General features: G+C 35.9%; 1 protein-coding gene across 1 annotated transcript in view; it reads right to left on the bottom strand.

The window, feature by feature from the left end:
- Positions 1-24,183, bottom strand: part of LOC145660477 (uncharacterized) — a 126,673-nt gene that overhangs the window by 83,331 nt on the left and 19,159 nt on the right. The window contains exons 2-3 of the mRNA XM_081725548.1: positions 22,502-22,580; positions 5,832-6,508 (exon numbers count right to left, since the gene is read on the bottom strand). Coding sequence (XP_081581674.1) covers positions 5,832-6,508; positions 22,502-22,580 — 756 coding nt within the window. The remainder of the gene's footprint in view (positions 1-5,831; positions 6,509-22,501; positions 22,581-24,183) is intronic.

The following is a 24,183-nucleotide window of genomic DNA, read 5'->3' as shown; positions in this document are numbered from 1 at the left end:
AATTTCTCAATTTAATTACTAACCTACAATACAATATATTTTTTTATGAGAAAGGAATAAAGATTTAATTTCATTGATGGGATCGTTGCTTACGACAAGATCCTGGTAACTTCTGATCAATAAGCGTGATTTTGCTTTAATGTCAGTACAGTAGATTTCTTACAAAATAATGAATAGTGTAGAATAATCAAATTTTTTTACATCAAAATATATTTTCCATTTTTTTCAGTCATAATTATTTAATCTTTCAATTATTTATTTCTACTTTGGAATAATAGTAATAATAATTATTATTATTATTGGTGTTATTATATTCTGTCGACCGGTAATAAAAAAAAGAGGAGGAATTTATTGGTCGTAACAATCGGACGGTGAAATATCAGGGGAGTCTGGCGGATGCAATAGTGCTTTCCATCCAAGGCATAGAATGGTGTCCTGGGTCATCCTAGCCACATGGGGCTTAACGTTGTTCTGTAACAGCAGGAGTCCTTTGTGATTCATACGTGCTGAATCCAGAGTTTTGAGTTTTCCATGAGCACGGATCAACTGCTGACGGTACACAGTTGCATTGATGTTCTGACCAGCTGGTGGCAGTTCCCGATGCACGATGCCGCGAACAGGCTACCAAACACACAGCAGGACCTTCTTCTTGTGCAGTGCTGGAATCGGCTGTTGTGAAATCGGTTCATGGGATACTAATCAATGAAGACGACGCCGTGGAGTTTCGTACAGGACCTACTTCTCATCCATATCAACACCCTGTCCAGAAATGGCCCCTTCCTCAGACGAAACAGCAAAGAAACATAGGTGTCTGCACGCTTTGCCTTGTGGTCCGGAGTCAAATCATGTGGGACCCATTGACCCAACCTGTAGTGCTTCCCAAGTTGATGGAGGTGAGGTCGAATGGTTTTTCCATTCACACTGAATTATAGTCCCAGTTCTTCACACGTCTGGCCACTGTTCGCCTCAATTGTTGCCTGCAGATCTTCATTTTGTACATGTGTCGGTCTTCCGGCTCGCGGAGTGCTTTCAAGTGTCTCATCACCGTCCTTAAACTTGTTAAACCACCGCTGCATTGTCCGCCTAGTCATGATACCCTCATCAAAGGCCTAGCATATCTTCCGCCCCTCTACAGTGGCGTTTGAACCCAGTTTGAACTCGTATAGTATACATGTTCTTACTGTGCTCGTATAGTATACATGCTCTGTGGAGGATCCATGTGCACTCTATCCTTAGCAAGTTCACTGTGTAACTGAACTGGCACAACCAGGTAGTACATTGTATATACCCATACCAACAATTGACCTTCGCCTTATCTCCATTCATATTCAACTCACGGTGTGAGGTCCAAATGAACAGAGACCTCCGCAAAAAGCGACAGAACTTTCTTGGTTACTTTAAAAAAAAAAACAGCTTCGAAAATTTCTTGGGTATTTACTGTTTTTAAGCGAATTTTTTAGTGTTTTTTGGATGAAGTAAAATCAAAGCAACAAAAGCAACACTGTTCCATTTCAAAATAATGGCATTAAGTGAAATCAATTTGAGTGTGATTAAAAGTAAACATTCGCATTTTTATTAACAGTAATATTATGATATTCATTCAGTAAATTTTCGAGAAACAAGGGATGTTATTCGGGGAGCACAAAAATTTAAAATACACCATTCGAAAGCAAATCGTTTGCACCGTTTGTACCGAAAAAAGTTTTGTTTGTACCCTGATAGTTTTCGAGAAACAGGGGATGATATTTGGGGCGGGGGGTTTCTTGGCGCCAAGATAGCCCCCCCGAATCAGAGCACAAAAATTTGAAATACACCATTCGAAAGCAAATCGTTTGTACCGTTTGTACCGAAAAAAGTTTTGTTTGCACCCTGATAGCTTTCGGTAAACAGGGGATGATATTTGCAGCTGGGGCAATCTTGGCGCCAAGGTAGCCTCCCCCGTATCACAGCACAAAAATTTGAAATACAGCATTCGAAAGCAAATTCGTTTGTTCCGTTTGTACCGAAAAAAGTTTTGTTTGTACCCTGATAGTTTTCGAGAAACAAGGGATGTTATTCGGGGGGGCTATCTTGGCGCCAAGATAGCTCCCCCGTAACACAGCACAAAAATTTGAAGTACACCATTCGCAAGCAAATCGTTTGTACCGTTTGTACCGAAAAAAGTTTTGTTTGTACCCTGATAGTTTTCGAGAAACAGGGGATGATATTTGTAGCGGGGGGCTATCTTGGCGCCAAGATACCCCCGTATCACAGCACAAAAAATTGAAATACACCATTCGAAAGCAAATCGTTTGTACCGTTTGTACCGAAAAAAGTTTTGTTTGTACCATGATAGCTTTCAGTAAACAGGGGATGATATTTGCGGCTGGGGGCAATCTTGGCGCCAAGATTGCCCCCCCCCCCGTATCACAGCACAAAAATTTGAAATACACCATTCGAAAGCAAATCGTTTGTACCGTTTGTACCGAAAAAGTTTTGTTTGTACCCTGATAGTTTTCGAGAAACAGGGGATGATACTTGGAGCGGGGGGCTATCTTGGGCAATAATAATAATAATAATAATAATAATAATAATAATAATAATAATAATAATAATAATAAGTATCATTGATAATAATTATATTGTCTATGTAGGATACTTGAAGAGAGTATTTAGAACTACACACAGGATTTGGCTCGTTTTGGCTCGACTCGACTCGAAACGAATTCGAGTCGAGTTGGAGGAAAGTTTTCGAGTCGAGTTCTCGAGTCGAGCTGAAAGATGTAGACCCCTATGTTTCGAATCGAGTTGAGTTTCAAAGAAAATTCGCTCGAACTCGCTCGTACCCATCCCTAGTGTTTTTTCAACTTTGTAAATAATTTTGAATAAGTCTCTTCTTTCCTTTTCATAAACTAAAAGGTAAACTACTTTGAATAAATATTCATAATAATTGGAATTATGCATATTTGTAACTTAAGTTTAACGTGGTGTTTTAGTGATTACACAAATTACAATTATGAGCATACTTTATGGAGATGCTCTTACAGACAGTACCCGAGCACCTTTATACGCTATGGAAAACTGATTTTTCAAGTCTTTTGGAGAAAAATACTGTGTATTGAGAAACCAAAACCTTTTCCATATTGTACAGAAGTATTTGTCTGCGAATAGAAGTTTATTTTGGAATGCGTTAAGAAATTAACACTCCCAAGAATACTCTCTTAGTACAAGTATATTTTAGGCACATACTAATTTCCCCCCACCTTGAAGTGCTTCAATTTGCTCATTGACAAACACTTTACCATTTTATATCGTAAAGGTCAGATCCACCTTTATTGTAATAGAGTGGTGCTTGAGCGATTGACCGTAGAAATTCAAACTCCGATTAGTGACAATTTCACAGTCTTGTATTATTACAAGTGTAAACTCTTTAGTCAGTAGAAGAGGCCATGGATTATGTGTGAGTTGATGACGAGATTTTTTGTGAGTCAGAGTAGGTCACAGTGGATGAGAGTGGTTGATAGTGGGTGGTGGGTGAGAGTGGGTCACGGTGGGTCGTGGGTCAGAGTGGGTCATGCTGGATGGTGAGTCAGTGGGTCGTGGGTCACGATGGGTGGTGGGTCAAGTTTTCATTGACCCACGCCAACTCTGGTTGTTGCATAACACTGCCCAATTACAATGTTGTAGGTTCATTCGTATTCTTTCAGTTTGGTGTATTTTCTTCAATCAATACACATACACCTTAAATTTGTGTGCTAGTCTAGTGTTTTATTCAATATACATACTTCGAACAACTGAGTGTTACTAGAAAAGCTTGTGGACGAAACTTCTGATTTTGGTAAGTTAAATTTATTGAATTATAATACAGTAAGTCCTTTTTAACCATTATAGAGATGCTATACAATTTAGAGGGCAGGAAATGGCAATTTTCGTTTTAACCGATTTCTTCGTCATCCGACCAGAGCACGATTCTGTGATGATTGATTAGCATAAAGTCTACTGTACGTATGTATCGATTTTTAAACATTACGAACAGTGTTTAAAATAAAAAGGTTATATAAAAAATCTCCGCGGTTTTTTGGTACATTTTTGAACAAAATTCTTTTTATTGAGAATCAATTTTAATCAAGAACATATTGACCATTATTATTTAAAACACCGTTTCTGACCAGAACAAATGAATTATATTAATAACTATACGTTTTGTTACAGTTTCAAGGACCTAACTTCCTCTTCATCAGACAAATTTAAATTTATATAAAAAACAACAATTAAAATTATATAAATGAATATGCCAACTAATGGCTGAGGAAGATATAAGATTTGCTGTCATCTGTCTTTTCTAAATGTCTGATGAAGAGGACGTTATGTCCTTAAAACTGTAACAATAAACGTATAGTTATTAATATAATTAATTTGTTCTGGTCAGAAACTGTGTTTAAAATGTTATTGTGATTATCCAGAACCATGGAGTTTGTTGTCCATTATTATCTATGACGTTTTGCCATTTTTCGGGTAGCTTCATAATTCCATCGGTGTAGAACTTATCGGTGGTACTATCGGTGGTTTATCGTCGAAAAACTTGGCCAAGTGATTTTCAGCGGCGCTTCGGTCTGCCAATTTTTTACCATCAAGAGAGTTTTGCAGAGACCGAAACGAAAGGTACTCAGACGGTGCATTTTTTATTCTATTTGAAACGACTCATTACAGGCGATTAAAAATGGGCGAAATACGAGAATATCAAACGTAAGCGATCAAGGTCAAAGACTGGCGACCCTCCACAAAGATTTCAAAGCCAGGAATGTCGGCAAACAAGGTTATGTAGAGTGTTTGGTGGGATTGGAAGGGAATTATCCATTATGAGCTTTTGCAACCTGAGGAAACCATCAATTCGGTCCTGTACTGTGCACAACTCGACCGTTTGAACGAAGCAGACCAGGAAAAGCGACCAGAATTGGCCAACAGAAAGGGAGTTGTGTTCCATCATGACAATGCGCGGCCACACACATCTTTGGGGACTCAGAACAAACTGATAGAACTTGGAAAGTTTTGATACATCCACCGTATAGCTCGGACCTTGCACTGTCTGACTACCATTTGTTTCGGTCTCTGCAAAACTCTCTCGATGGTAAAAAAAAAAAAAAAATGTCTGACCGAAGCGCCGCTGAAAATCACTTGATCAAGTTTTCCGACTATAAACCACAGAAGTTCTACACCCATGGAATTATGAAGCTACCCGAAAAATGACAAAAGGACATAGATAATAATGGTCAATATGTACTTGATTAAAGTTGATTTCCAATAAAGAATTTTTTGTTCAAAAATGTACCAAAAACCGCGGATACTTTATATATGACCCTATATTATGCACTAGAACACGATATCTCTTTTCAACGATAACATCGGAAAATTAAGATAAGCAAAGTAAAGCTTATACATACAGTACGTCCAGGAAGATTTAAGGACATGATTATAGTGTTTCTGAAACACAAAATAATGCTACAATATAACAGCACAATAAAACGAAATTTTATAGGCCTATTTCTGTCCTCTGTTCTATTTGGACTTTATCATTAGATATTATCAAATAACTTTTTATTTGTACGCAAGCAATCTAATGCCATCATGTCACTTATAACATACTAAACGGAGTGCTCTTATATTCAAAAATATAATAATAATAATAATAATAATAATAATAATAATAATAATAATAATAATAATAATAAACGTGCTTTTCAATTTGGAGAAATAAAGTTATTTACTCCTAGAGTTTATATATTCTTATAAGTAAGATCTTAATGCATAGAAAACTTGTTACATTTAAAAGAAACAAATAAAAAATACCTTACCTGACCTCCAACCAGAAGAAGAAAATTGCTAGTTCCCATTGCAACAGCAACATTGACCATAGCTATGGCCGGTTCTGGGGGATGAGCCTGAATGCGCTTAAGCGCAGTGCCCAAAGTGAGTATTTGAGCCACAAGCGCAATAGCTGCACCTACAACGACCACCTCTTTTCCTGCTTCTTCTTTTGCTCCTTCCTCCGTCCGAGAACCTGCTCCGAAGTAAATATAAACGACACTATCTATAACATCATGATCATGGAGATCTACGTCTGCTAAGCTATCGTCAGGAAGAGCTACAGGTGGCAAAACATCGTCCGAAGGTTGTTGCTCTTTAGGATTTTCACGATCTGACCGCTCTGTGCTGTTAGATTCCTCATAATAATATTCCTCTGTGCCACCATCATCTGGATAAAGTCCTCCCGCCGTGTCCGAAGGAACTTTCAAGTTGTCGTTGCTGATGTTCACCCCTTTTGGTCCTAACGCTTTCAGATTATGACCTATGTCCTCTGTTAGAGATTTTCTACTTGTCTTTGGTCTATTAACTGCTTCTTCTCTTATCATATGAGAAGCTTTATGTCCTAAAAATGTTAGACGCTTCCATATATTACTTTCTTTATTAATAACAGACGGACTTGAAGACGAAGGCTGGTGCTTTGGATTCCCAGTGGCATGGATGTCACCTACAAAGAAGAAATATAAGAAAAGTTTGATCAAGATTTCAAGCTATTGTTGTATTGGTTATTTCAAAATATTCAAGAAATACAATATTTGCTTCAAAAATTAATGTCTGCTTAGTGCAAAAAACAAATTTTATTTAATTTTCCTGCAGTTGATAGAATCAATTACTTTTCTGTCAACGAAGTGAATCAAACGAAATAAAGTGTGTTCAAAGATTACACAATCTTATGGGAAGCATACAAATGAATGCCGATTTGTTCTTCACACAAGAGTGGACACTGCAAAACGTGTTGTTGGAAAACTCTTTTCAATGTTATCTGTGGGATGTTACCGACACAGCAACGAATATTGTCTTTCAATTCCAGAATACTGTGTGGATGAGTAATGTAGAAGGAGTTCTTAGGTAATTCCACAACAAGAAGTCTGCAGGCGATAAATCTGGAGATCTCGATGACCTTAATACCTTTCAGATCAGTCGTCCTGGAATATATTCTCCCAAATAATGCATTGTGTTCGGAACTGAATGAGCTGTCGTATTGTCCTGCATAAACTATATGTATTCCAACTTCTCAGTTGACAACGTTGTAACAAATTCCCTAACCATTGCCATATATAGTTCAGAGGTCACTGTCTATTCAAAGAATGTAATGAACACGCGACTACGTGACATGGCACACCAAACGCCAATTTACTATGAATACAGAGGCAACTCCTTCAATACATGTGGGTTGTCAATAGCCCATACTCAAGAATTTTGGGCGTTAATGTATCCATCCAGATGAAACCTGCCTCATTAGTGATTCTTAATCATCGAGTTCTTTCCCTTCTAGCGTTGCAGTTTCCATGAACCAATAATTTTGCAGGTTATCCATGTCTTCAGGCAATAGTTGTGTAAGATTTTCAAAAGATTACGTTACTTTTTGAACTTGTTGTATATCCTCACAAATTAAAATTGCAAACAGGTATAAAATTATTGTTAAAAGCCTTTGTATTTTAATAAGCCTTCTCTAAAATCAATGCACGTGAATTGTGCTGCCATCTTCCAAGTTCTTTTAAACTATATGCTGTGGACGTTTATATGTTTGTGGTCAATCCTTTCGACAATGAGATCTCGGAAACCACAGGCTCTAGAAAGATGACGTTTTCACTGATCGATTGGAAATTTTGCGTAGATTGTCCAGTTATAATTGAATATTAAAAAAAAAAAAACATGGCCATTACTTCTTTCTTACATTTTAGGGTACACTGGAATCGTTGAAATTTAAAAAAAAAACTAAAGCATCATATCCTACGCGTTATGCATTCCAACGCCACACTTTTGTATATACGGGTTGCATATGTCTCGGGCGTTTGTTTCATGGCCAAATAATAATGAAAAAGGAAGGATAACCATTTCTCCAGTCTAAGATGAACATTTTTGGATTGTTTTGCCCAATGAAGACCATATATAACTGCCATTATAATTAATTGTGTATGTAATGTATTTGCTTATTACATATTGCATGCAAGAAGAAAGAAAACACTGGTCATGCATGAATTAGAAACTCCAACCAGAAGTAGGCTCAAAACTTGCAAACGGTGCGAGATATTGAAAAACAAATAGTCGATAAAATCTTCTCTTTATGATACGCCTTACCGATTTGTTTCAAGACTTCTTTCACTTGTGTCTGTAAAGGGACATGTACAGATGTTGTGAGGAATGAGAAGAAGATTTATGCTCATATGCGAATGATGCGCTGTGTAGAGACCGCTGGTTCAGCTAGTTTTATTTTTTAAAAAATTGCTTAAATAATTATAACATCCAATCCCGTACATGGTTTTTCAATGAATAAAAACATAATGCCGTTTACAGGAATTAGAGATCTCAAGCCGGTTCAGAGATAAAAACACCTTCGTAAATATTGTTATACTGCTTAAAATGGCGTATTTGTAGGAATTGAGATAAATGCTGGTTTATTTGGCTTCTATGACATTACAGCAACAGTTTTCATTAAATGTAACTACAAGTTTTAGGAGTTTCATAATTTTAAGCACTGTTGCAAACTTAAACAGTGTCCCTGAAAAGGTTGAAACATCAAATTGTTGTAAATGACATTAGAATCTTTACATCTATCGAACACCATCTGTGTGATTGGATTTGGTACTTATCTAAGCAGATTTTCGAAATAAAACCTTTATAAAGTAGTTGAATTTTCAGTTCCTTATAATTTTGTTCCTATTTATGCGAAATATCATATCATTATCATAATATTCAATACTGACGTACCTTGGATGTGCTTTGCTCTATACGTCTTGCTCAAGTTACGACCTGCTGAAGAGACCTTTCACAATAGGATGTTTGTGATGTTGTAGCGTCCCTAGTTTGCAGTACTGAACAACAACTGTGATGTAAATTTTTGTTTAACATGTACATTTGAAATAACCTGAAGTAGTGTCATTTGAAAAATATAAATTTATGTTGGATGATTAATACTATTAATCTGGCAGTATCATAGAGTATGCCAAGCAATGTTCGCCTGTGGATATTTGCATGGCTTTTGGCGTTTCGGCGATTTTGTCCATTAGTTTAAATAGTTATAAGAGCATATCACGATAAATATCCTCTCTATATAAGGTCCGTCGAACCTACTGTTCCTTTCCTGATATGTATATATAAAATATGTGATGGCTATGACATTATGTGATGTGATAAGACATTAACTTCTTAGTTGAATACTTAGTTTAGGCTTCGTATAAAATATTTTATATACATACAAACATATATATATATATATATATATATATATATATATATATATATATATATATATATATATATACGAGGTGTGATTGGAAAGTTTAAAGACAGTTGGCAACACTGCTCAGGAGGAGTAGATATAATCGCCCGTTAGCATGGAAGCGGTGACTTGGTGTGTCCTTGAGACATGTTGAAACATACACCGAGATATCTTTATTTAGTACGGCGTAGCAACCGGTTGAGTGCAGGCATGTGTGTGTATCTTGGCGGATTTTTAAGTGCGCAAAATGGATGAATAATTGGTACAACGCGTTTGTGTGAAATTTTGTTTTAAAACTGGGAAATCTGCTTCGGAGACTTACGAATTTTTAAAAACAGCTTTTGGAGACAAATGTCTGAGCCAGTCAAACATAAACACAACACATAGTCTGGTTTCAAAGATTCAAAGATGGCCGCGAGTCAGTAGAGAATTACCCCCGGTCTGGCCGGCCTTCAACATCAAAAACTAACTAAAACACTGCGAAAGTTGGCGATTAGTGCGCTCAAACCGTAAACTTAAAATTAGGAAATGGCTGAAGATCTCAATTTAAGTTTCTATGCAGTTCAGTCAATTTTAACTGATGATTTGAACATGCGTCGAGTGTCCGCGAAATTCATTCCAAAAGTGTTGTCTCACGAGCAGAAACAACACAGACTTGAAGTGTCCCAAGAACTGTTTAATCGACCGGAAATGGACTCAGATTTCTTGAATAGGGTAATAACAAGTGATGAATCATGGGTTTATGGGTATGACCCAGAAACAAAGGCCCAATCTTCTCACTGGGAGAGCCCTGATTTACCAAGACAAAGAAAGCGCGACAAAGTCGATCGAATGTGAAGACAATGTTGGTCGTTTTTTTGATTCTAAGGGTATCGTGCATCATGAATTTGCCCCTAGGGGGCAGATAGTCAACCAGGAATACTACAAAAGTGTCCTTCAGCGTCTGCGCGAAAATATGGGGCGTAAAAGGCCTGCCTTCTGGAAAGAAAAGAATTGGATTCTCCACCACGACAATGCACCAGCGCATTGTGCGTTCTCGATCCAAGAATTTTTGGCCAAATTCAATATTCCTGTGCTTTCGCAACCCCCGTATTCCCCAGATGTGGCCCCGTCCGACTTCTACCTCTTCTCTAAATTTAAATTGTCATTGAAAGGGAAGAGAGTTGACTCAATTGAGGACATTCAAGCAAATACGGAGATAGTGTCTCACACCATCACGGAAAATAATTTTCAGGAATGCTTCCAGAAGTGGAAACACCGCTGGAATCGGTGTGTTCATTCAGCAGGGGACTACTTTGAAGGAGATCCATCACAATAGCCTGTAAGTACTGTCACACTACTTTTTAAATTACAAGCCCAGTCTTAAAACTTTCCAATCACACCTCGTAAAACGATAATCATGCTTTTCATGCTGTATGGTTGCGAAACATGGTCGCTTACTCTGAGAGGAGAACACAGACTGAAATTGTTTGAGAATAAAATTCTGAGACAAATCAGACCCAAGAGGAACGGGAATGGGGTATGGTAGGAACTTCATAATAAGGAATTGTATAATTTACATATATTTTACCAAACTGTTAGGATCATCAAGTCTAAGAAACTCAGGTGGGCAGGCAAATTAAATGAAATCTTTAAGTTTTACTTCTTACGGATATACCGGTTAGGCTAAATGAAACGGTGATGATGAGAAATGAATGAAATGGTGGAATGAAGGAAGTGGGAGGAAACGGGAGAACCCCACGAAAACCCACAGATGGTATTTGTTCACCACAAAGCTCACTTCGAACCTAGCTGGAATCGAACCAAGGACTCCATACAATAGAGGTGAATGCTCTACCACTGAGCCACCGCGGCTGCAGTTGGCAGATCATGTAGCCAGAATGAATAAACAGGAACGTTTTCAAGATTTTAGCTGGAAACCCAATAGTAAATCGACCATTAGGAAGACTTAGGCGCAGATGGGAATACAATATTAAGATGGATCTCTTGTACAAATAGAAATACGACATAGCAACTGGATCCAGTTGGTTAAGAACAATTTAATGGAGAGCTTTTGTGAACACAGCGTAGGTCATAGGCCATAGAGTTACTTAATTAATTGCAAACTTATTATTAATATTTTTGACACAAAGAATTTGTTAGTTATTGTGTTAGCTTATTTTTAAAATTTAAACCAAATCAACCCATACCATACACTAGATAGACCTTCGTGCAAGGCAAAATCAGAGCATTTGCCAACGACGCCGCTATTCTTGATACACTTACTAAGGACTCTGCAGGAAGATCTAATATGGTAGTACTTGATTTCTAGGTCACCACCAAAAGAAATCATTTGGGGTCCTTGACAGATCATTTTTAGAGCTGGTTCCAAATACTGAATTAAGAAAGTATTTTGCTGCTTACGAAAAGTAACGCTTTACTTTTTCTGATTTTTGAACTAAAAATATTTAGAGACGATGAACCATCATTTTACCATTAATATCTTCCACAACTATTACCATTAATATCGCGGAACGTACTCAAAGTTAACATAAGCTTCGTTAAAGATAACTGTGATGTATATCAAATATAAACTTCAGCACCGGAAAAGTTTGTTAGAAAATTCATGTGCTCTAGATAACAATTTGAAGATTAGTGAACTCTAAATCTGGTTGTCCTATATTTAGTAAAATAGAACACTTTGTGTAAGAGGATTTCCACAAGTGAATTAACCGGAGAACTTATGTCACTGCGTTAAGACAGAAGTGATCTGTCTAATTGTCGCACCGAATGCTACAGCAATGGTCACTGATCATTAGAGACCGGAGGTTAGGCAAAATCCCTATTCTTTAATATTAAAGATATGATCAAAAATAACGTTTTAAAGTTTATATGGCGAGTTATAGTTACGATTTAAGCCCATTTTATTTTGCCTATTTTGCCTATATCGTCCGTTACTGCCTAAATAATTGTTTTAGTGCCTAATGTTGCCTATTCTATGCATTTTCTTCAAAATAAGCCTTCATTAGGAAGATATAGCCTATAACTTATATAATATCAATAACACACACACACACACACACACACACACACATATATATATATATATATATATATATATATATATATATATATATATATATATATATATATATATATATATATATATTAGGTGTTTGTAGACACAAATACGTAGTACATTACAATATATATACCATAAAGTAAAAGAAGACATTAACAAACAGCTATGTTTGTATATTCATCCAACACTATCTGTGACTTGTATCTATTTTTAATCGTATTTACTATTTACCTCCATTATTTCGAGTTACATTTTAGTGCCTATTTTACTGCCTATTTTTTACATTTTAAGTGCCTATTTGTCTGCTTATTTTCCAGGTTTTTAGTGCCTAAACATCCGGCCTCTACTGATCATATAGATTCTTATTCTAATGTCATATAACAGTAGCCTATCGCATTTCCTCACCATTTCTATTACAGCTGCATCTGGGGTAAGCAGTTTTCATAATAATAATTATTATAAATATCTGAGAACACACAAAGCAACAACGCTTTAATGAACTGACTGATTTCTATTTAAAGTAAAATAACAAAGAAATCCATAAATATGAATTGGTGTAGGATTTGCATAAAAAGAAGAAAACGACAACAACGGAAAGTTCCTTTCTTTTAAAGTTAGGTCCTCTTGGATCAAATAAACAATACGGTGTAATTATAAAAAACATTAATAGTGGTAATGGAAATAATAATCTACTTTTTAGAAATCCATTATACGTGTAAAATTAAATACTTTACGGCAAAAATAACTGAAAAGTTACAAAATATAAAAAATAAAATCACCAAAGGTGATTCGAACAGGGTTCAAAAGTATAGAATCCGAAAAAAAAAATAGCACGCATGGCTATCGAAACAACTACAAAGCTTTCGTTCAGTTGTATGGATAGATAACGAAAATCTTAACAACCCTCCTTGTTCTTCTTAACGATTCTTGTGGTTTAAAAAAGTGCGTGTTTTATCTACAAACAAGTTTTCTGTATCTGCCAAGGTACTATTTTGTTCCAAAAGCATCACTGTATTAAGTAACAAAAGAAGCTGAGTTCTTCAAACAGCGAACTGAGGGTTGTGCTCGGAAGCCTCGTTATTTTTTCTTATAACTCTCCCCGTATTGCTTTAAATGTGTTGTCAAACTGGCGATTTTAAGGGACTTAGAAAAAATTCAGGCGTGCAATTATATTTTAGAGAAGTGTACAAAACTAAAATAATATAAACAAAGTTAATGATTACATTTGCTGCAAATCCTACAATAATGCGTTTTGACAATATGCTCATAAACACGTTACCATTAGTTTTTGATTATATATCTTTTCGAATAGTAAATTATTTCATTTGAACTCTTGTCATTGGATATTTTGCAGGTATAGATTGCAAAATCTTATTGTGAGCTAACTTTACACTGGGATTATTGCTGAGTTTTCACATGTAATGTTAAATCTAAGATGTTTATTTTTGCACTCCCACCACTTTTACCGAACATAAGACAAAAACTTGATTTTGCAGGAATGCGTTTTACACGTAGTTCCACTCGATGAATTAAAAAGGGCCTGTGACCCATCCATAAGGTATCTGGGCCATAAAAACCGATTTTGATGAAACTTGGTAGACTAATTGGACACCTTGCAAAACTAATGTAATTAGCAGGAATTTGTCAAAAAAGTTGTAGTTTTTGAGATACAGTCGATTCATTAAAGATGACATTTGTCGTGATATCTCGAGAACGGATCCACCGAGATCAAGCAAACTTTCCAAGCCATAGTAGATACATGATAGCTTCAAAATGAAATTAAAACGAATTGTCTGCACCTGCGCAGAATGCGCAAATAATTGTGCCCTGCGCATATCTCGAAAACGTGAAGACTGCGATAAATTTTTCTCTTGCTTAGTTTGAACTACATGACGAGTATATCATAATGCAAGAAAAAAAACTAGATTCAAAGGTGAGCGTTTTCAAACAATTGAGGTGAGATGTTGGGGTGGTCTGCTCCCCGACACCCGCCTCTAGTTACACACTTTGTCTGGCTAATCAGTCATACATTTCCATTACACCTGTGTAGAAGTCATATAGTTAACGTTAATAGTAGCCATATTCGGATAGTAGTGATATCAAGTACTGTAAGTCATCAATGTTGCACAACAGTAACACAGTATTAAGAGAGCTTAAGGATAAACTTTCAGGCCTATTGTCGCGGTCTATTGGAACATGTCAGTGTGATGCAGGCATCTATGCTTCAAAGAAACTCGCAATATCATAGTCTATAGGGTTGCCTATATATAGTTAGTGTGGCCATGAGACCAGGCCTTTGGGGTTGTCTCATTTCGTCTCGGGGTTGTCTGTTTCGTGAAACAGTCTCGTCACAAAAAGTATAGCCTGGTTAAAATTAAGGATGGTCAAATCCGGTTTCTAGAAAAACCAAATCCGAAAAACCGAAATTTCGGTTTTCACCGAAACCGGTTTCATTTCCCCCAAAACCGGTTCGTTTTTCCACCAAAACCAGGTTCGTTTTCTCCAACACCAGTTCGTTTTTTCACCGAAACCGGTTTCGGTTTTCTCCAAAAACCGGTTTGGTTTCTCACCAAAACTGATTTCTGTAAAAAGTTTTGGAAAACATAAAAGTATTTCTGTGGAAACGGAATCGATTTCCGGAGAACAACGGATACTATTCTGATCAGAAATAGAACCAATTTTGAAAAAAAAACGGAACAGGGTTTGAAGAAAACCGAATCCGGTGAAACACCGAACCTGCTTTGTAGAAAACTGATAACCGGTTTCGGTGAAAACCGAACCGATTTCGGTTAAAACCGGTTTCGGTGAAAAATCGGGTTTTTGAAACTTTTCAAAACCCGGTTTCAGTTTTCCTAAAAACCGAAAACGGAAAACCTGTTTTTGTACCTACCACTAGTTTCAATAGATCGCGACTATAGGTTTCATAGTTTATCCTTACGCTCTCTTAATACTGTGTTACTGTTGTGCAACATTGATGACTTACAGTACTTGATATCACTACTATCCGAATATGGCGACTATTAACGTTAACTATATGACTTCTACACAGGTGTAATGGAAATGTATGACTGAGAAGCCAGACAAAGTGCGTAACTAGAGGCGGGTGTCGGGGAGCAGACCACCCCAACATCTTCTCACCTCAATTGCTTGAAAACGCTCACCTTTGAGTCTAGTTTTTTTCTTGCATTATGTTATGCTTGTCATGTAGTTCAAACTAAGCAAGAGAAAAATTTATCGCAGTCTTCACGTTTTCGAGATATGCGCATGCGCATAATTATTTGCGCATTCTGCGCAGTTCTGCGCAGGTGCAGACAATTCGTTTTAATTTCGTTTTAAAGCTATCATGTATCTACTATGGCTTGCAAAGTTTGCTTGATCTCGGTGGATCCGTTCTCGAGATATCACGACAAATGTCATCTTTAATGAATCGACTGTATCTCAGAAACTACAGCATTTTTCGACAAATTCCTGCTAATTACATTAGTTTTGCAAGGTGTCCTATTAGTCTACCAAGTTTCATCAAAATCAGTTATGGCCCAGACACCTTATGGATGTGTCACAGGCCCTTTATCTTGATTGAAGATTTCACAATGAAGATGTCCAAAGCATGTCAAATTTCACACTGGTTTGTTTTGTTAGTTCATATCGTCCATGAAATCCTTTGCTCTCAGTAGTTATTGTTTTCATATGGCCAGCAGTAATTTTAAACCATATAGCATATTGTAGATGTGTTTAATTAGCTGTTTCATTATTATTTAACAGTTTTTTCTAGGTACGAGCTATACTGACGATTATGTGATGGAAATGAAAATAACTCAAATAGATTTGCAACATGGCATTTAAAAAATCGTTCATGGCCGCTATTAATTTATCTGTTGTGAATAAAGAACCATCTAATTTCACAATTTGTACTTGAATGTAAACCATTATAATCATCACTGCTTCCATTGGTGAATCTTCAGTTATTGAACTAATTGGTTTCTAACCAATCATATGATTGTTTAGAACATTTTTAGTGTTGATAACATTGAGAAAATATCGAATTCACTTTTCATACATTCAGAAGATTGATTATGTAATAGGGCCATCGTTTCTACATAATTAAAAATGTTTGGGGATAATGATGATAATATCATCTTCATTTTATGTGGTAATTTATGTCTCTCCATAGGACAGAAAGATCATACGCGAAGACGAAAAGGTTAGCGGAGGACCGTGGAGCATGGAAGCTTCTCAGCTGCGGCAAGTGACCTGCCAATAAAGGCAGAATACCTATGATGATGATGATGATAGGATTGGAGATGATCGTTTGAAGGACTAAGTCAAACTGTGAAATATAGTCAGGCTGCCTCTTATAATATGCACTTCTTAACATGGTTTTCAACTTATTTTTCGCTTTTTCTTCTAAATTTAATTTAGCCTCTTGCATACGTTGAAGAAATGATTCTTCAAACGTTTTGTTTGACACCACTACATCACTAATAATATTTGCACCTGACTTTATTAATTTTTCCCCACAATTTAGCTCCTTGCTTTACTAATGGTGACACTGAAAGAAAGAATCTACTTCGAAAACTACAAATTCCATGTCTCGTTTGATATGAGGGTAGATATTTCCTGTTCCAGACGGCGCTTACATCTGATAGTATTCTAAATAAACATAAGTCATGCTGACGACGATGAAAGTGAAAGAATGAAGTACCTACATTGGGAATTAAGCATTACGTAAACGTGGTTTACTTTAGGAGATCAGCGTGTTACACTGTAGGAGCCATTGTCATAATTAAATCATAATTTAACGTGTACACTAATTTAAATGTTTAGTTGGTATGTAGACGTAATGGTTTAAGTTGTCGAGAAAAATATTAGTGCGAATTGGTATTTCCTCAGGTGTATCTTGACTGAGATTAATCAACAAGTAGTCACGTGGATTTTTCGTTGCATCATTGTAACTTTTCTGCAAAAATAATGGATGTTCAAGCATAATTTGGTAACTCATATGCTTCATTTGTGATCTTTCTCTTGGATTTTTAAACAACTAATTACGAATAATTGAAGTTTATGTCTTGACTTCGTTTTCTTTGATTAAACATAATCGGTGTAACGAAAATCAACTTATGCTTCGATGATGTGATTATTTGATGAAAAAGTCAACAATATCACGATTCACTTCACACAATGTGGTTCATCTTCAGATTGAAAATCTTTCGTGTGTGGTAGTCCTTCATGAAATTGCACTGGAACAGGCATTGTTGTCTATAATATTTGCCATTCTGTGTGTACCAGTATATATTACGAAATTTCGTACTCACCATACTATATAGACATTGGAAAACCTTCACAAAACAAGGTTTCCTACAACCAAGAGGTCCTGCGATAATAACATATAAACGGATGTCTCAACTGTGTACCCATGATAAATAATAATACCTTATTTCATTTTACTAGTGTATGAACTTACCACGATTGATGGTCAAATTACGCGGTTTAATTTTCTTTTTAAAATGTTAAACGGTAAACACACAAAATTGTTTGAACAAAATTTTTCGCTTGAAATGTTTTCTTTGCGCACAATTTTTTCAGCACATTTTTTTCATCTGAATTTTTTTCTTTGGAGAGAATTTGTTGGTTTAACCTTTATTTTACGGCTTGTCAGTACACTGCCAGAATAGTAAATCCGTTCTTTCCCGCGTGGCACTGTACTGACACAGGCGAAAGGTCTACATTGACCCGTGAGCACACCGGTTGAGAACCAACGTTTTTGGTTCCTTTCACTATGGACTATCTCTTCATACAATAAGGCACATCATTTAAAAAAAAAAGTATGTGTGCTCGCGGGTCAAAGTAAACATTTCGCCTGTGTCAGTACAGTGCCACGCGGGAAAGAACGGATTTACTATTCTGGCAGTGTACTGACAGCCGTAAAATAAAGGTTAAAATTCTTTTGCACAAGATTTTTCTTTTGATTTTTTTCTTTCCATAAACTTTTTATTTGAAAACTTTTCTTCGGGCAATTTTTTTTAATTGAAAACTTTTTGCGAATTTTTCCAAAATTTACTCTACACATTTTTTCTTTTAAATTTTGCCATGGATAATTTTTTGGTTGAAAATTTTTCCTTCACAATATTTTTGTTGAGATTTTTCTATACAAACTTTTTAGTTTCTTCTCAAATAAATTCGCTGTTAACATGGAAATTATTCTGTTTGTTGAACACATTAAATGGTTTCAGTTTTTTCAACAAATGTTAGGCTGTTAATAAGAAAACTTAAACAATTAGCCGATTAAAGTTTAAGGTTTGAAAACAAAATAATCAGTTTTAATTTTTTCGTTTAAGAATTTATTAACAAGGGTGCGTGAAAGAAAAAACATTCCATTGACCATAAGGTATTGAGTCATAAGACAACACATCATGTGATATGAAGAAAGAGGGCGCATATGAGCAAAAGTAACGAATGGGAAATGATGTCACGTTGTAGCTGAGAAGCATAATATGCATACACATAAGAAATGTTCAGTTATTAACCGTCGAACTTGTCTGAAGAGGATGACTAGTATTTTACAGAGGACAAAAACTCAAAGATATATACGGTGATTTTAAGAATAGTTACATCTTCCTAGTTGTAAAAACGAGCTCAGTATTCATGTAAAGATTTCATGTACAAATTCTTGGAGGAATCTAGACACAAATAAGGCCCACAAGCCGTAATAGAACATCATTTAAATGAGGTAATTTTTTATTCAACATTTTCTTTGAAAGTTGAACTTGTATTTCAATCTAATAAAGTTGACAAAACATGATATCACACTTTGGAACCAAACAAGCATCACCTTTCATTCGTTGCTTTTGAACACATAAACCCTTCCTGCAGACTATACAACATAAATTATGAAAGTAATCACCCATCTTAGACCATGAAGATGTATGTTCTAAGTGGTCTGACTCTAAACAACCAATCAAAATTATTTGCCTGTGTGTCATATGCCCTGAGTCGTGTTACTACAGCAACCAATCAGAACAAAGAGTCATGTCAAAACTGGTCTTCAATTGCTATGAAAAAGAGGAAGGTACCCTCCATAGGTTCATAAGCACTCACATGTAATCACAGGATCACAAGCAGCAACTAGGCTTATTTATGGTCAACTTAAGATATTCTTCGTCATTCATGATAAAGGGCGTGCGTGGAAAAGTATAGTGAAATGGCCCCAGATGAATCTTGGGATGACAAGTGGGTGGTATATAGGTACCCCCAACACACATTAATCCCTCACGTTTCAAACTTCAACTCTCAATGGTTCAAGAGAAATGACGCAATACCGAAAAAGCGGGATTAATTTATTTCTCAAGAATGGCTCGATCGATTTTGTTCTAACTTGGATGTATGTATAGGCGTGTACAAGGGCTTTGTCTAAAAAATAAAATAAAATAAAATAACAGCTTCCCCTGACTAATTTTTCCCTCAAAACATTCGATTCAACATTTTGAGCTCCTTTTGAACTATGATGATATGCAAGAACAATTATGAAAAAAAATAATTTTAGATGGCGCTTTAACCCTACAATCACATACATTTTTTCCACAATTGTGTCACGGGTACGTCATGGTCAAAATTTGCCAAAATCAACCATACCATACCTAAAGGGGGCAATTGCAAAATGAACAGCTATTAATGTAGCTTTAGTATATTTGTTACGTGAATGAATGAGAAATCACACCTGAAAAGAACCAAACTCACTGATGCCCCATTTGATGTCCTATGGCTTCCCCATTCCCAAAGTAAAACCGTTGAATCAGTCTTATATGAATATGAGATTAAAACTGCAATTAGTAGCCAGTAAATATCCCATTTGAGAATGCCTGAAGTTTCAGTGTGAGTATTCATATAAAAAATCAATGTTACCTATACCTACAGAGCCCAATAAAACTGAAATAACTTCAGCTGGAAAGATAATAACAATCAACAACACCATAGGGTCATCCATGCAAAGTGATCAAGAAAAAATAAAAATTGATTCTCGACATTTTCAAAAAAATCTAATATTTTCATGAATGTTTATCCTATATCAGGGTACTTCAAAATCACAAATAATTATTTTTTACATCCCAGCTGCCGCCATTTTGCGTTTTTTCGATTTTAGGCGTTTACGTTGTTTTGAATATCTCAGCATGTATTTGTCCTACCAAATTGAAAATTGCTGGACGTCTCCAACTCGTGCAGAGCTAAAACTTTGATCTCTTAACAGTTTTGTCTAAAACCACTTGAAGGAGGTGAAATCAGGGCCTACAGTAGCAAAATTTCTGGACATTAAAAGCATGTTTGGGGAGAGGAAACAACTGATGTAGAGGTCTGAATTTCTGTGTGCATGTAGTCCTGGGTCATAAGTTAATATACACAAATTTACAGACCTGTAGCTGCTCTCAAAGGTCTGAAAAAGAATCGTAAAGTTGGGCAATTATGCCAATTTAGCACTTTCACTGTCCAATATCTCCAATGGGCCTGGATGGAAGCATCTGAAATTTTGGGAATAGTTAGTCCTTTAGTATACCATAACACACAACAAAGCGCGTTTTGTTTTTTTGAGCCGAAGGGGGTCAAAGTATTAAGTAATGATGTGATACTCTAGGAGGTGTTTTGTTCATAAAATCTTTTTTGGACCTTGAAAACATGTTTGGGAAGAGGAAACAACTTACGTAGAGGTCTGAATTTGTGAGTGCATGTAGTCCGGGGTCATAAGTTAAATACACAAAAATTTACAGAGCTATAGCTACTCCCAAAGGCCTGAAAAAATTGTAAAGTTGGGGAATTATGTAAATTTAGCATATTTCACTGTCCAATATTTCCAATGTGTCTGGATTTAAAAAACTGATATTTTGGGAGTAGTTAGTCCTTTAGTATACCATAACACACAACAAAGTGCGTTTTGTGTTTTTGAGCAGAAAGGGGTCAAAGTATTAAGTAATGACGTCATACTCTAGGAGGTGTTTTGTTCATAAAATCTACTGGAAATTTTGGAAAAGATATTTGTGATTGTAGGGTTAAAATGACATCTAAAATTATTGTTTTCATAATTGTTCTCCCATATCATCATGGGTCAAAAGGGGCTCAAAACATTGAATCGAATTTTTGAGGGGGGGGGAATAGTCCGGGAGAGCTGTTAATTTTTTCAGACAGGGTCCTTGTATGCACATGTACATACATCCAAGTTAGAACAAAATCGATCGAGCCATTCTTGAGAAATAAATTAATCCCACTTTTCCGATTTTGCGCCATTTCTCTTGAACCAATGAGAGTTGAGGTTTGAAACGTGAGGGATTAATGTATGTTGGGGGTACCTATATACCACCCACTTATTGTACCAGAATTCGTCTCGGACCATTTCACTATACTTATCCACCCATGCCCTTTAAGGTTTCAAGTGGAAAATAAATATTTTTTTTTTTCTAAATTTCAGAATTTAGATTTAAATGTTTCGAAACGTATGTTCTATATGAAAATTGTTTCTCTACATAAAGTAATATTTCTTCTTTATATACAATCTTGATAGAGATATTCCTCTTTTATCAGTTGAACTCGTCCTGTATTAGTCTGGTTCATTTTGACGTTCGACCGCAAATTGTTGGATATAATGTAAATCAAGTTATTCATTTAGCTTATTAGATATGATAAATATAAAATCACCATAAAAAGCTTACATAATGTTCTTCTAGGTTTTCCTCAAGTCAAATTTACATATTTCTCCTTGTTTATCAGAAATTTGAAGTTGAAAAGTAAAGAGGAAAAATATTTTCGTAAGTTTTAGAATTTATAGATAGATGTCTCTAAATGTATGTATCTTATAAAAACTTTTGTTCTTATATAAAATACTCTTTTTGTTTTTTAGGTATTGTTATGGATATTTCTCTTGACAGCGGTCGCCTAATAGATGATATCAATTTTTTCCTTCTCTTGGATTTTCAGAATCTACCGGCATGTGACTCAGGGTACTTTCCTGAGTATTTTCAGCAATTTTTATTTTTGTTTGATTTTTTTCCATCCTTAACCCCAGAAAGTACTAACTCACCTGGACTCTATGGGTAACAGTCGTTGTTACTATCGGCACGCTTATCAACACACGAAGAAATTCAAGAATATCGACAGTAGGGGCAACAAAAACTAACCTGCGATAGGAACAGCCACTGTCGACAAAACGATTTCCAGTAGTAAAAAAAGCATCGGAAGTTGAAGGCCGAGCTTCATCTGAAAAACAAATAAGAACAAGAAATTAATTAATCAGTGAACTTATATGTATACAGTACGTTGTTAGATATGAATAGTGGCATAGTTATTTTTTTCGGGTTTTCATCCTCTTTCCTTAACAAAATATTAGGGAAAAATAAACCTTTACAATATCAAGACATGTTTGCAAAAGTTGAAGGTGTTCTGAAACGATATGAGATTAATTTCTTTAATCTACTCCTTTGAACCGCTTACTTTATTAGAAGTATCAATACACCGTTCACCGCTAGGATGGCTATTAATGCCATGATGTCTGTAATTATAATAGTAGTATAACTACTCTAGCTCTAGTCTAATTACTCTAGTCTAGTCTATAACTAGTCTAACTACTCCTCTTGAAGGTACCGTGTTTGGTTTCGAAATTTACCTACTGTAAGTCACTAAGCAACAGCCAATTTTCGAATGTGATAGACATTAAAATTAATAATAATTTCTCAACACACACACACACACACACACATATATATATATTTATATATATATATATAGATAGATAGATAGATAGATAGATAGATAGATAGATAGATAGATAGATAGATAGATAAATAGATAGATATACAGGGTGTTAATGAACTATACCGACAAACTGTAAGAGCTGATTCCTCACATCAAAATAAAAGAAAAAGTTCATATGGACCTATGGCGGAAAGTACATAGTTTCATAGCTAAGGCTGTCCAAAATCGCGAGAAAGCCAAATTTCAACAGGTTCTATTTCGAATTCCAGAAATTGGGGATGGTGGTCCTTATTAGCGTAAAGGAAGCCACGTATACACAATCCAAAGATGTATATTTCGTCAATTTTCAATAGGTATACGGAGTATTTCCTACAGGGTGTAATTCTCAGATATGCTCTCAATAGAGTTTTCAGATATACCCTGATTTCAAAGGGGGTCCAAAGTCGGCAGGAGGTAAGCCTTGATAACAATGGACATCCAATGCTTCGGAGGGAAGTCGGAAGTGTTAGCAACCGGCAGCTCCATGCTTTTTTGTGTTTGAAATAACGTATGATGCGGTGTATTTCGTCACGATATATTTCACGTTTTCTTCATTTATAAGCGTGAAAGAAAACATTGCAGCATTGCATTTTCCCGAGTACGAGAGACCGTGCTGCTGACGATCCTTAACACTTCCAACATCGCGCCAAAGGATTCCGTGTTCACTGCTATCAAGGCTTATCGTTTGCTTATTTTGGACCAATCATAATGTTAGAGCATATACTCAAAATTCGGTTGATGATATATCTGGGAATTTCACCCTGCTTGGAATACTGTCTACACCAATTGAACATTAATGAAACATGCATTTTTGGATTGCGTATGCATGACTTCCTTTACGTTGCTTAGGACCACCGCCCACAGTTTCTCGAATTTAAAATAGAGAAATTTGGGTTTTTCGCGATTTTGGACAGCCCTAGCTCTGAAACTATGCACTTTTCCCCACAGGACCATATGAACTTTTTCTCTTATTTTGATGTAAGGAATCACCTCTTATAGTTTGTCTGTATAGTCCATCAACACCCTGTATATATATATATATATAGGGTGGCCCAAAAGTAGGTATACA

The sequence above is a fragment of the Thermobia domestica genome, chromosome 9 (assembly GCF_964235325.1).
Source record: "Thermobia domestica chromosome 9, izTheDome1.hap1.1, whole genome shotgun sequence".
In the NCBI taxonomy this organism is placed as follows: Eukaryota; Metazoa; Arthropoda; class Insecta; order Zygentoma; family Lepismatidae; genus Thermobia; species Thermobia domestica.
Note: the sequence above shows the minus strand (reverse complement) of the source record. Positions and strands in the feature narration are given on the sequence as shown.